This window comes from Daucus carota, chromosome 4, assembly GCF_001625215.2.
Source record: "Daucus carota subsp. sativus chromosome 4, DH1 v3.0, whole genome shotgun sequence".
NCBI lineage: Eukaryota > Viridiplantae > Streptophyta > Magnoliopsida > Apiales > Apiaceae > Daucus > Daucus carota.
Genome location: NC_030384.2, coordinates 24589877 through 24604856, shown reverse-complemented (window position 1 = coordinate 24604856; position 14980 = coordinate 24589877). Strand labels below are relative to the sequence as shown.

The 14980-nt window shown below is 32.2% G+C and overlaps 1 protein-coding gene across 2 annotated transcripts; it reads left to right on the top strand.

Annotated features, from left to right (window-relative positions):
- Nucleotides 1-1704: 1704 nt before the first annotated feature.
- Nucleotides 1705-14980, top strand: LOC108218944 (serine/threonine-protein phosphatase PP2A-2 catalytic subunit). Of its 2 annotated transcripts, XM_017392130.2 has the most exons (12): nucleotides 1705-1775; nucleotides 1921-2041; nucleotides 6657-6713; nucleotides 8124-8207; nucleotides 9601-9672; nucleotides 9982-10053; nucleotides 10891-10931; nucleotides 11637-11703; nucleotides 13521-13712; nucleotides 13806-13895; nucleotides 14002-14109; nucleotides 14624-14980. In XM_017392130.2, the coding sequence occupies exons 2-12, from the start codon at nucleotides 1949-1951 to the stop codon at nucleotides 14687-14689; spliced, it is 942 nt and encodes a 313-aa protein (XP_017247619.1). In that variant the 5' UTR covers nucleotides 1705-1775; nucleotides 1921-1948; the 3' UTR covers nucleotides 14690-14980. The 2 variants fall into 2 exon arrangements, with proteins under 2 accessions (XP_017247619.1, XP_017247618.1); XM_017392129.2 differs by having other exon boundaries at nucleotides 1720-2041.

Sequence of the window (14980 nt, the reverse complement as noted above, 5' to 3'; positions counted from 1 at the left end):
TATCATAGTTGAGTTGATACCTCTTTAATTACAAATAGGTTAAACATATGCTTTTCACCATCAACTTTTAAATTAAAACTAACGGAAGTATGGACGGAATGACATATGAGCTGTTAACGTGGCACATTAATATTAATAATATTATTTTTATAGTCAATTAATTAGGAATTTTTGTTTTTCTTTTCCGGAGTTATTGTGGCAAATAATAATAATCAAACCGAAGTTTAATATATGATTAACCCAATCAATTTTTTTATTGATCAGTTTGGTATTTTATTAACCGACTAGAATGTTCATTTATAATTATTATATAATGGGAATAAATTGCTAAAATATTTATTGCACCTCAGTGACATATATCATGTGTCAATATTTCTATTATTTTTACTAATATTTCTATTTTTAATTATATTAATTTTATTTGTTTATAAATATATTTTGTCTTATGTATAAGTTATGCGACTAGTAACTTATTTTTAAAAAGAAATAATTTGATCATTTTTTAATATTCCGTTACATTCCACAACAGTCCAACGTAGTGAAATCCCAATATATTAAAACGTAATTACCTGATATAAAGACTAGCAAAAAAAACGTAACTTTAAGAAATACGGCGGCCGAAGATGGCGAGGTTCAGAAGAAAGAGGAATTCGCAAGAAAGGTAATAATCTATCACCAATCTCTTTTTATCAACTGAATCTGTATGCGTAATTCATTTTATTCTATGTAACATTAGTTTTGACTTTAGAATTAATTCTAGATCTTGAATTTCGGTTAAACACTAACATTATGTTTGTTTGGTTAAGAAAAAAATGAAATGAGTTATATGAATTCAGTGTAAATCAGACTATAGTGGGTAAGCAAAATGAGGTGTAAATTTTAATTACGAAATTCGTGAAGTAAACTCTTTTTGTAATACAAATGATATAGATAGATACACACATGTATGTATATATAGACATAGACGTACAAAGCGGCGACATAATAAAATTGCTATATAAAAACAGGCGAAGAAAATTTTCTGGAATTTAATCTTTGATTACAAAAGAACATATATAGAAAATATAATTCCAAAAATATTATGTAATATTTTAATTAATTGATAAGTGTTGAGATGAACTATATTTTAGCTGCTAAATTTATGATATTGATTTGATAAGTTTTGTACTATTTTTTCCTATTACATGATATGTATTGTGTTAATTTGAAAAATGTAAAATCATTTGCAAGATGCAAATATATTTATTATTGTTTTCATTATATTTTTGACGATGAACGGTTATATTCATGCTTAAATTGTTAAGTTAGAGTCTTATAATATTAACTGATTTTAAAATACAATATTTATAACTCATGCAAAATATTTTATACAACGAATAGTACGTAATAAATATTTATTTAACTAATACTTCACATACATTATATCATACATTATATCCCAACTATGTTGTAGGATATATGAGTATTTCATTGACATAAGATAAATTTTTACAGATATATTTCTGCTTACTAAAATATTATATCAATTTTTAATATATTGAACTCAATTTGATATTATTAATTTATTATCAAAATCAGTATATTTTAGACAATATTTTACATATTCAAACCACTTGTATAACCCCTGCACAAATTACATGAAAATATTATTTCATATTTGTTTCTAAATATTAGTTTCTATTAAAAAAGAGAAACAAAGTGATTAAATGCATAAGAGCAATAGAATAATATTATAAAATTCTGATGAGCCCCCTTGTTTCATCTGATTCTCTCTGGTTCGCACTGCAGCTTGAGTGTGCAAACACACACTCTTCACATTTGTATCTATCTGTATCTATATTATATACAGTACAATTCAAGAGCAGATCTGTTTAACAATTCTTCATTGTGCGTGTGCATATATATTATATATACACACAGACAGAATAGAGGTGGAAGTAGAAGAAAGATGAATGTGGATCTGGCTGCATCAAACTCTCATGGAAATCTTGATCAACAAATTGCTCAGCTTATGCAGTGCAAACCCTTATCAGAGCCTGAGGTCTCTCTCTCTCTCTCTCTCTCTCTCCCTCCCTCCCTCCCTCCCTCCCTCTCTCTCTCTCTCCCCTTCCCCTCCCCTCCCTCTCTCTCTCTCCCCCTCTCCCTCGCCTCCCTCTCTCTTTGAATATATAATTAATTTTATGTATGTGTTTAATGTGTTAGATCTGTATTGCTGTGTTACTGCTAGCTCCCCCTGAATTAAATATATGTATATTTATGTGTGTATATCATAATATGTGTGGTGTTTTATTCTTGATGTGGGCTATATGTAATAGTTGAGTTTCTTGCAATCTTGTTAAGGAATCTTTAAAGGTCCATTTTTTTGTTTTTGATATTTCTGATCTTCAGTAGTAATGATATTATGACTATCTTGTTTCGTTTAGTTGTTTGAAGTTTAAATTAATGTTGGCATTGTATTTGATTTCAGTTATAAAGAAGTGTTTAGACTCTTGAACTCTTGGTATGAAATCTTTAAAGGTCTAATCTTTTTGTTTTGTTTTCTTTTTGTTGATGTTTTTTTGTATAGTGGTAGTAAATTATAAGTTATAATTACGTTGTTATATTTAAGATGATGGATGGTTATATAAAGGTTTCTTTTTGTCCTTGGTTGCGGGTCATTTTGAGTGCTTGTTTTCTGTTTTAGGTAAACAATAAAATTTGAATTTACGTATGAAATGTGTTGGCTGGTTGTTGGATGTTTTTCATTGATTGGCTGGTGCGCATATTGCAGTAGGCCATATGCTGTATCTGTTTTCCTAAAAATAAAATTTAGGTCCATCTTAGTAGAAATTTATCTGGAACAATCTTTTGTGGACTTTTTAACTCAAAGTCTCAAAGAGTTGAATCGAAGCATTGCCTCGTCAGGTATATAAACCCATTAAATTATATATCATTAGTATGGCCTTGTTAATACTCATTATGCTAACTTCTTCGAAAAATTAATTTTGAATGATAGCTTTATGTTAATATAGGATTCCAATTTAATATAACATATAAGATCAAATATCTTAGGATATACTGTTAACATATGTTCAAGTAGATATATTATTCATTGTTTTTAAAAAAAGTAAATATACTATTAGCCTTGACAAAAAAATGTATTATTGGGATAAAATGTTCAAGTTAACATATTTTTGGAAGATATATTATATTTTTTTACTATTTAAATTATTGCACTTAATAGAAATATAATTAATTAATTAAACCTCTACTTCCTTGAGTTACATTATATGTTTATGCCACTCGAGGGATGGATTTTTAAGAAAATTAGATATGTTGCCAAGCTGGTGAGCAAGTTAAATGAGACTTTTCAACTTCAGTGACTTATTTGATATCTTCCAATTGCTACAGTGATTTACTTGATAATTAACCCCTATTTTATAAATGATGGTAAAATTAAGCATTTGTATTAGATCGTCGAATGTCATCCTATCCTGTCTCCTCGAAGAAAGATGCTAGTCAACTTGACTCGACTGACCCAAGTTGGACTCTGGAAAAATAAGAACTGACCCAATCCGATGAAAAGCTACTTGCTAGTTTTTTCAGAATTCGATCCTAATATGGTCTGGATCCTATTCAGGTTGAGTGATCAAATTCATCTGGGTGATGACACAGGCAATAGAAGTTAAAATTCTCTGTGGCCTTGACTGAAAATCCTTTATGTCCTTCCATTTGGCAGCTATTTCTTCTCCTCTTCTTGGTGCCTCTCCCATTGCCCGTTGCACAAAGGGAAAAATATATGAGAGGTCAGCTATGATCTAATCTAATAATAGTTACTGGACATAGTTATATGTCAAAGCAACAACATTTAAATCAGAGACAATTAGAGAACTAACAGTAACAAAGAGGTTCACTATAATAATCAGCCAAAGAGTACATAATTTCTTTTCCTCACCAATACAAAGTAATGTCAGCACCTAGGTATAATGCTGAGGAGACAAAAGTCTTATCTTCTACTATGGTAATAAAATTAAAGTACTCTTTACATTATAAATACTTTTGATCCTTTCTTACATCCACTCTACCAACAAGTTCCACACCCCAGACCCCTGACTATTCCCATCATGGCTTCAGAGAACAATATAACTAGCAATATAAGCTTCTAAAAGGAAAATTAATCATCAGAATGGATTGAATGAGCTTTTTTTCTGATGTTGAACAGTGCCAGACTCTGCTTGAAAGGGAAGAACATACTTGGATGAACACAAGCTGCAGCCTCAATTGCTGAGGGAGTATTTATTCTGGTCCTATATCGTCTCTGAACAGCCTTATATAGAAAATTGACCTCAATTATCCACTGCTCTATACTCATCAATATTCCATTACAATCATCAACAAACGCAAGAGCCTGCGAACCAACAAACTTCATTTCTGGATACGTATTTGTAACACTACACAAATCGATCTGATATTTGAGAGCCCAAGTAGCTGAACTTACTAAAGGCATCTGCTTTGATCCCCAGACATTGAGCATGCTGCCAAAAACTCGACAATAGTGAAGATTACCATTAAACTCTCCTAGGCAGGCAGGTTGTCGCTTAAACGACAACTTCATAGCATTCTCTTTTATCATAGGTAATCCGATAAGACAACTAGTATTATCACTCACATTGTATGCAAGTAGTGATTGATTCTTCAACTCCCAATATATAATACCATTAAGGAACACCCCCTTGTAACTACTAATTGGCAGTCCCTTTTTAAAAGGCACTTGGCTTTCAATTCCATCCCCCCAATTCATCCCCTCAGATGAAAAAACCCTAGATTTGAAACACCCGACTGACTCCACAACCAAAAGAATGACCTTAAAATGATCAGAAATTGAAGGATCAAAAGCAATCCCACATGCATAAATTTCAACAAAATCAAATGTCCAGTCAAGGGGTATATATTTTTTGGTTAAAGGGTTAGATATGACAAGTTTAGTATCTTCAACTAACCAAAGAAGAAGGCCATTACACGAATTTACAAGAATGGCAGGGGAATCAAGAAATCCCAGACAAGAAGGTGGGTCACTGATGTATTCTTGATGGGGAGATACAGCCACATACTGAAGCTTTTCTGGGTTCAAAACACTAGATTGATAAAAAAACCCAGTGATTGGTGGTCTCTTCTGAGAATAAAGCTTAGTAAATTCTGTGTCTGAGACTATACAATTCCATGATTTGGAAACACTTTTGCAAATTGAGATAGATTTTGGGTCTGAATTTGAAAAGATTTCGGAACAGAGTTCTTTTGAAAGTGATGTGATTGAAGTTCGATAGGCCATGGCTAGAGGGAATTGAAGGATTGCAGCTTTGGGACACTGTTTGATAGTTTTGTAGAATTGTAGTTGTACTGATGTGGATGTGCAGAGTGATACATATACATATTGTATATATAACGCCTCAAAAGATTGTAAAAATAATATTAAAAATGAAATCTGCTTGGATTGTGAGATATTCTTAATTAGTTAGGGATAGGATATCAAATGAAATGATGATACTTTGTCTTTACTCGGATGAAAATTTAATATTGCGCAAGTTGCAAGTTGTAACGTTCACACGCTAGTCAGGCCCAAAGCGTTTTACTTCATTTCTTTTCTAAATTTCTATGTTGCTAGTGTTATTTTACTTTCTCACAAAGGCCCAAAAATCAAATTTTTTTTATAAAAGAATAATGTTCATTTTTTGTAGTGGATATTGATTTCTAAAATTGGTTTATACAGGCTTGTGGTCGTACTCCTATATTGTATTTATTCTATAGAACATTTGGTAATGAGTCAAAGAAATTGTAATATATATGTTACTATATATTTGAGCACATGCAGTCATGTAAATTCTATATATATATTGAATATATGAGTTAATACATTGCTTGTAATTATTTGTTATATACTAATTACATAGCATCTGTAATATATTTATTCGTTCCAATTAAGTTTTGCTGTCAATTTCTGTTTTATATATACATCTATATGTTACTAATATGTTTATTTGTTAGTATTTATTTTCTATCTGATCGTCAATACAATAATTCCATTTGTTCATTCCGTATTACTGAGTACTACTTAATTGTTTCCATAACTTAAACTACTTTATTTATTCAATACGAGGTTCTTAAATAATTATATAAAGCCTAGTAATTATGCATGTATTTATCTATTTATAAATTATATCGTGAATGCTGTGATGGACAGTTAGTTATAAATTTGTCCTTTAGTACACAGTACTCGATTTGTGGTTGTGAGAAAAGAAAATTAAGGAAGAAAATCTGAGGTAATATTGGATACTTGCAAGTAGTTCGTATGCAACCATGTATGCTGTATTTGTTAAGGAAAAAGCAAAATATTTCCCTCATGTTTGATAAAATTTTGCTGTTGTCTATTCTGGATCCCTCAAGTAGTTCAGCTGGTAGCACTTATTTGATTGTTCTAATGCCAAGGGCATGTGATTTCTAGTGTGATACTTGGTTTTACTGTGATATTATGAGTATGTATATATTATTAGAAGCCTCATTGTATTTTTGAGGGAAATATATGTTTTTTACATTTTATTCCAAGTTATTATCTCCCTTCAATTTTCTTAACAAACATTTCCTGTACTCTATTGTGTATAAATGGGTACTTGTTGATGTAGGTTAGGGCTTTATGTGACAAGGCTAAGGAGATTCTAATGGAGGAAAGTAATGTACAGGTATATATTACTTTTTCACCTTTTTTTAGATCTGATATTATTGTTATTTTTGGCCTTTAGACTGTATACATAAGCAGCTAAGAGGATGTACTTGAAATTGTTTTAAGCACACTTATCAGTATAATCTAGTTACATCAGTAAACCGTGTTACCCCTAAGGGCAGACTTCGATTTGAGATTTTATTTGTTTAGCCATCTATCTTCTCCCTAAGCTGTTTAGAATATCATAAATAGAAATATGCATCCAACGCTTTATAACTGTATAATCAGATGAATAGATGATCCTTTCTTCAGCTGCTTTCTCTCCCCCATAGTATGAAGTCTACCTGAATTCATCTGGATACGTACACATAGAGTTTCAAGAGGTTTTTGTCTCTAGAATGAACAATTTACTTCAGAATTGTTCATAAACAATTCTAGTTTCCACCTTGACAATCAAAATTTGTTCATTAAGAGCTTCCTGCATGCAGCAGAGGAGTTGAGAGGGCTCAGGGTAGGCTATAGTTTCAACATTCATCAATACTTATCTTCTTGATCAACTCATGAATATGTGGGCATTTTATATACATTTGTTCATTAGTACTTTCTGGGAGAGCAGTTTTTTACTTCTATGCTCTATATTTGTAGTATCATGGCAATCTCTCGAATACATGTAGTACCAATATACTTTTCTCACCTCCATCTTGCTGATCACATGGTCTGGATCCTCTTTTGACATTAAAGCCTGGACAGCTAGCTCCAAATACCTCAAAACTTCGTCAATTTTTTTTGTAGAAGTATCTTCTGTTGTTATGTTTAGCATCACAACCCATTCTATGCCTTGCGTTGATCCTCAGTGTATAATTTTTAGCAGTCCGTGTAGATATATTGTTGCATCTCACACTTTTCCTGCCCTTCGTACTCCAAAGGATTGATAGAGGCCAGTTTTTCCACCTGTTCCTTCCTCAGGTACTTTTACTCTCTAAGTGTATCTTCAGACTCTCATCCATTGCCAGAAACCTTTAGAGAAATAGTATCAACATGTCCGAGGAGCTCATTCTGGGGTTCATGCAGGTCTTATTAGTTATTATTGGTAAAATGGACTTATTTTGTTAAATTGTACCTAACAGATGTTTATAGGAAGAAAATTAGGAACTTTGTGACAAAAGTCTCTGAATTTGAGTTTTTTTATCAATCACTGACAAAACAAACAATGTACAGTACCTCAAGCTATTATAACGTAAATAATAATTTCCCAGAGAGCTGTTCTATTTATATTCAGTCATGCTTTACGGATAAGTCCTGCATATTTGACTTACTGGTAGGCCTTATATATACACAAATGTGACTAGAATTTTCCTTGTGACTTGTGTCTCATACTAATTACTTCACCAATATTTGGTCTCATTGAATTATTTCTCTCGAATTGTAGCCTGTAAAAAGCCCTGTAACCATCTGTGGAGACATCCATGGGCAGTTTCATGATCTAGCTGAACTCTTCCGCATTGGAGGAAAGGTATATGTTCGTTAAGTATATGTTCTCAGTTTGTTTTTTCTTTTTGGCATTTTGAACCAGGTAAAATGTGGTTAGAAAGTATAAAATAGCCAAAAGAATGGCATTGAAGATTAGTAGGGGTCTTCTCTTTTTTTGGGAAGCTGAAATAGTAATTTGATCATCACTCTGTAGGAAGCTGAAATACTATATGGTGCATTTTATGTAGAATTTGAAATGGTCCCACGATCATATTTGTATTGGCAAACTTGTGATGGTTTTCTACAAATAGATGACAGTCCCATGTTTACACATCGTTAACTATTATTTGGAAAGCAAGTTGGAAGTTAGTAGTTAGTAGCAATATGTACTTGCTCTGTCCCACTCATTTCTATACAATTGATTTTGCATTACTCGGCACACATTTTAAGGCTTCTACAAAGTATAGTTCTATAACTCATTTTTAAAATTTTTTGTTTCTATATAAAAATTTAGAAAATTTATGGAACTATATTATATAAGAGCCTTAAAATACGTGTCGAACCCTCTATCCCAAACGTATGCTACTCAGTGGGACTGAGGTAGTGATTGTTGATTTGGTTGGGAACTGTGGTCATTTCAGATCTCAGTCCTTTATAATAATTTTTTCATTTCTAAATGCATCGATCATCTGGATAGTCTGGAATCTGGATGCAATCTTGTATCATCTTTACTTAACACCTGTGCCATGAGTACCCATATATTCATTTATGGGTGCATTTTTGATTTTGTGGTTCTTCCTGTTGTGTTGAGACAAAGCTCACAGTTGAAGTACATAATACTAAATTGTAATTGACATGGTGAAAGTATTTATATTAGCTCTTTGGACTCTTAGTGATCCATTGATGCAAATGAAGAAAAGAAAATAAGAAAAAAATTCAAGGCCTTGAAGGTGAAATTCAGCACAAGTTCAAGGCCTATACTAAATGTTTTGGCCTCAAACTGACGAAAAAATATAATAAATTTTCAGACTTTATGATTTAGTTCTAATTGTGAAGAAATAAGATTAGGCTTTGATCCACAGCAACAAGTTAAAATATAGTACAGTAGTAGTATAGTACACATTCATCTTCATTTATAAAATAAGATGCAGCATGTAACTCTTTTTTAATTTTTTTTTTTTTGATTCTCGGATATAATAACATTGTGCATAGCACAGATTATAATCTTGTTTTAATGGATGAAATTCATGTATTTGAGAGAAAATTCAGACAGCTGACTGGGAGAGCAGGAATGTTCTGTTCAGTGTAGTCGTTAACTATGCTTATGTACATATTCCTATTGCCTATCTTATTGCCTTTGCCATTTTAACATTTACTAATTATCTTCAATCTATGTAGCTTATAATTAGTCTTAATCCTTCTCTGCGTCATGACAGTGTCCAGATACAAATTACTTGTTTATGGGCGATTATGTGGATCGTGGCTATTATTCTGTTGAAACTGTGACGGTAAGATCTCTCTATATATACCAAATATAGAAAGTAAATTTATTTGCTGATTCAGTTGTTTTGTAAGATATTTATTTTCTCTTTTGTGGTCATGGCATCCGTATTCTGGAATCTGTTATTACATTTTCCTCATATTCTGCTCTTTACAATTATATCAGCTTAATTTGTTAACTAGTCGAAGCTCAATAACATAAGTTTCTTAGCTCGTCATGTTTTTTGTTGACATCCCTTAAATCACCTTGAGATGCACGCATTTATTGTCCTACACGGATGTACAGACTACAAAGCTGACTTGCTTTTTTGATTCAGCTTTTAGTGGCTCTGAAAGTGCGATATCACCAGCGAATTACAATTCTCAGAGGAAATCATGAAAGCCGTCAGGTATTTATGTCAAAAAACATGTTCCTTGAAAATGGTAAAGCCTTTAAACAAACAAAGTATCATGTTTTATATTCTTGATTTCTTTGAAAGCCCATAAGTTAATGATTAGTGTGGATAATGATTTGTCACACGAGCTGCTTGGCTAATGAATACGATTTTTTGGGTGTATACTGTATAGATACGTATTTTAATCAACTGAGATGTTTAAGGTTCTCCATTTTAGATTTCTTCTTATCATGCAACAATCTGATATAAAAATACAGAGTTATACACAGAAAAAAGAGTTACAATAAAAAGAGTTAAAGAAGTAAATTTATATATACACCTAAGATATTCACCTTCCAGTTGCTTATGAAAAACAGGGAATATTAATGTTAATCTTGTAAGTTGAATTCATTCTTAAGAAAGTATGCTTCTTTAGCCGTGTCGTTTCTGCTCATACAGAAAAATGTTATTGGCTCTTACTGATATTTATGTCTAAAATTGCTTCACTATGTGAATGCTATAACAGGCTAAGCAGCTCAGCCATGGTCTGAGAGCATGTCATACAAATCCTCGAATTATTGTAACTTAATTATAGGAAATGTTGGTTGAAAAACAATAGTATCTAAATTAAAATACTTGTAACGTTGTCGAACTGTCATACCTAATACCACTATCTCTCTGTATGCATAACAATGCTCCGCAAATTGTCTGTATCTGAGAAATGATCAACACTTTAGTCTTCTTATTCCGCTATATGATATAGTTAACTGGGAAGTTAACCCTCCCAGTTTCTCTTGTGATATGAATGTTATATATATATATATAATAATAGGTTTATGTATTCATGTGCAGATCACTCAAGTGTATGGTTTTTATGATGAATGCCTCCGGAAGTAAGTTTCTTTACTATATTGTCTATGAGGTCCAACTGTATCTAGGTTTTTTTTAGTTTAATGTTTATATATGTCGTTAATTATTGTTTTCTCATTATCAACCTACCTTAACAGCACTTAATAATATAAGTTGAAATGCATATTTTTTGAAAATATTGATGTGCTTATGCTCATTCGGATTTTAACAATTGTGTCTTCCCTCTGGTGCTTAGTACTGGCTTGCTCCATTGTTTTCCTGGAAAGAAAGTAGAGGGATGCAGAGAGAAGTAAAAAAACAAACAAAGTGAATGGACTCTTACTAGTGTGCTCTTGAGTTTTAAGGCGGGGAAGTTAAAGGGATGTGAATGAAGATTGAAGAGATCAATAAACGGAATAAAACTTTATATTTGAAATTAAAGTGATAAATTTGTAAGGATAGAATCCCCATATATTTTCCTTTTCATCCCTATTTCGGGATGGAAGTGAAGCTGTGAAGGTAATCTGACTCCCCTTATGTTTGCTTTCCTCCGTCTTTCAAACTTGGAGCGGGAGGACACCATTAAGAATACTAGTTGTAGTAAATTCTAACCCAACCTTGCAAAATAAATCCTTATTTGGATCTTTGAATTAGTAGCAATAAACTTTTTCTGCAGCCTTCAGTGGTACATGTATTGGCACCAATATTCTTTTAGTCAGCATATTGTTGTTGGTTCCACCTGTTTGCAGGTATGGCAATGCTAATGTTTGGAAGATATTTACGGATCTTTTTGATTACTTTCCGCTGACAGCTCTGGTTAGCATTCTTGCTCCTAATCTTCATGGGTTGTCCCTAATTATATGTTTATTCCATTCATATACTAGTAAGGTATTAAGGTTATTCCTCCAGAATTGGATAATGTAGTGAATCTGTCTTACTTGGGTCATCAATAAGTTTGCTATCTAGCACTTAATAGTTTTCATACATCTAGTTGTTTTGACTAAAAGCGCACACACATGGTAACAAGTTTAATTTATTAGATAAATATATACATTTTTACATATATCTAATATCTTATGTGAACTAAATAGTGATTCATTTTTTAATTTTTTATTGGAATCCTATTATGTTTAATATCAGTAGACATTCTACAAATACAATTCTATTATCATTCACGTGTTATATAAATCTGTTACTTCCATCATCTACGTAATATATAGAACAATCACCCCATATTATTTGTCTAATATAACCTTTTATCCACTATCATTCTGTGACTTAATTATTATATTAACAAATACTTTCTTGGCATTTATTTATAAATTTCATATCTTATGTATTATATAATGGTTTTGTTTTTATTATTGTTCAAATTTTCCCCTTGGTCATATTATAATCTAATTATTTCGTATATAATTATGCAACAGCACCTTTACATATGAATAAAGTTATTTATTTTATAAATTTGAAACATTGTTAAATCTTGGATTTTTATTATATAATCAGAAGTTGGTTTGGATTATTTTTTAAAATAAATAAATTAATAAACGAATATATTAAGAAAATCATTGCGTTTTTTTAATACGAATAAAATAACTTTATTTTCAAGTTATTAGTATTGTTAACCATAATCATCTTTTATACAATCTGAGTTTTTTCCTGTATACCTAACTATTTTTATCCTGTAGTCTCTATATTTAAACCTAGAACAATCATAAGTGACTTCTTTTCTCATTTTCACATCTTATCATGTTGGCATCTTAAAGCAAGTCCAACAGTGTCTAGTAAGTGCCTTGTAAATATAATAAAAAACAGTGTTCTAATGATTTAGGACATTATTTTAAAATATGAACTCCAATAACATGTCTTTTTATTAAAATAATTATATATTCGAATTTCTATTGGAGGGAAGGGAAAGATAAGAGGAAAGAGATGTGTTGAAATGTAGGAAAATGAAAATTTTTAGCGATAAATATGATTTAGACATGCATAATGGTGCCTTAAAACTGAAGCACGTGTTGGACGTCCTAGTGTTGTAAGGCACCACTAGGACATTGTTGGAGCACTTAATTGTACCAAATTTTAGTTTAGGACATCATTTTAGAACATTGTTGGACTTGTTCTTAATATGAAAGAAACAGTATATTCTTGGGTAGCAATTGTTAGCTCAGTCATAATCTGTTCCTCTTCGAAAGAATAGAAGCAGAAATTGAAGTTCTTTTTTGTTTGGGAGTGAATAAGTTCCCCTTGTTGCTACAAATAATATGTTTATTGTCTTTATTTCCACTTTTGTTTCAGTTTTTGTACATCAGAAACCAATAAGCTTGACAACTTTGCACAAATGATCTCTGACCTAAGAAAACTTGTCACTAGACTCACTAAATTTAGGAGCTGTATCCCATAGCCTTCTTTGATGCACTAAATTTTTATTTTTCTTAGCTTGTAATATTAGTTTGTTCAGTAGCTATCATGGTGTCCTGGCACTAGAAAAAGCATGGTCCTGATCAATATATTCTCCGGCCCATATATGTTTTGCCCAGCAAATCATAATATTTGTTTCTGTATTGTATGTACTTCTATGCGTGTATTAAATGCAAATGAACCTGTCATCCTTATCTTAATGTGAATGCTAGGTTGAATCGGAGATATTCTGTCTGCATGGTGGATTATCCCCATCTATTGAAACACTTGATAACATCAGAAACTTTGATCGTGTTCAAGAAGTCCCACATGAAGGCCCAATGTGTGATCTTTTGTGGTCTGACCCAGATGATCGATGTGGTTGGGGTATATCCCCGCGTGGTGCTGGATACACTTTTGGCCAAGTAATATTTTTGCCTGATGGTTGACAATTTCTTTTTTATTTCTTTCAACATGTTATAAGCTATATAAATATATACATATTATATAATTTTCAGGACATATCTGAGCAATTTAACCACACCAACAGCCTGAAGCTTATTGCTCGAGCTCATCAGCTGGTTATGGAGGGATATAACTGGGGACATGTAATAATTCTGCTTTCTAAATCAAGTCTATTATTTGTTTATTTTAAATTTTATTATCTACCTAGTGCTTATGTTTCGCTTACTATGTATCGAACGTGTACTACAGGACCAAAAAGTGGTGACGATCTTTAGTGCACCAAATTATTGCTATCGGTGTGGAAACATGGCATCTATATTGGAAGTCGATGACTGCAACGGCCATACGTTTATTCAGGTCCCTCCCTCCCTCCCTCCCTCCCTCCCTCTTACTCTCTCTGTGACTATACCCAGGAGAGAGGGCGTTTACTCAGTCTCTCACTTACCCCCCTCTCTTCTGGGTATTAAACTGATTGACTGTATAAAATGTAAAATGCACTGTCCTCAGTGCTCGTGCTTGTCTGATACTTGCCGTTTAATATAAGTATTTTCTTCAAAGCATACCAAGTCCTTTTCAGATCAGTGCATACCCCTCGAGGCATCGTAAAAACCATTAGACTGTAGTTGGTTCTGGTATTACATCCCCAATAATAAAATAGGCTCACTTGCATCGCACATCTGCAAACAAAGGTTTATATGTCTGAAACTTGCTGCCTCACATTGGTTTACTGTTTGTGTTAAATGGCCAACCATGTTGTACTTCAATCAATATCTGATGTTCCACTAAGGCTGTTAACTGTTCTATTGATGACTTCCAACTAATTGAATTTGAAGAACTTAACATGTGCTTCTCATATATAACTTTCTTGCAGTTTGAGCCAGCTCCAAGGAGAGGAGAACCAGATGTGACTCGAAGAACACCAGATTATTTCTTATGAAACAGTCACATGTGTTCCTTGAAGATTGAGATATACATGCCAGTATTTTCAGATGCTTGAGATAGGAAAGGAGACTATAATGTGTAGCTTAACTTTTTGGTTGGTGAAAAGCTTTGTAACATGGAGAAGCTATAGGATACCTTCAGCCTAATTTTCGATCTGACGTTCTTTAGAACTTCTTGGATTGAAAAATGAGATGGTTAGGCTGTAATGTATCATGTGAACCGAAGGTTTTCAGCAGTAATTTTCTTTCGCAATTTGATAGACCTATAAATGAATATGTTTTGTCTA

Excerpts from the sequence above, each read along its gene's own strand:
- LOC108218944 (XM_017392130.2), top strand. The coding sequence starts at position 1,949 with ATGAATGTGGATCTGGCTGCATCAAACTCTCATGGAAATCTTGATCAA. Across the intron at positions 9,673-9,981 it reads ATTCTGTTGAAACTGTGACG|CTTTTAGTGGCTCTGAAAGT; the intron begins GTAAGATCTCTC and ends TTTTTGATTCAG. Across the intron at positions 10,054-10,890 it reads GAAATCATGAAAGCCGTCAG|ATCACTCAAGTGTATGGTTT; the intron begins GTATTTATGTCA and ends ATTCATGTGCAG.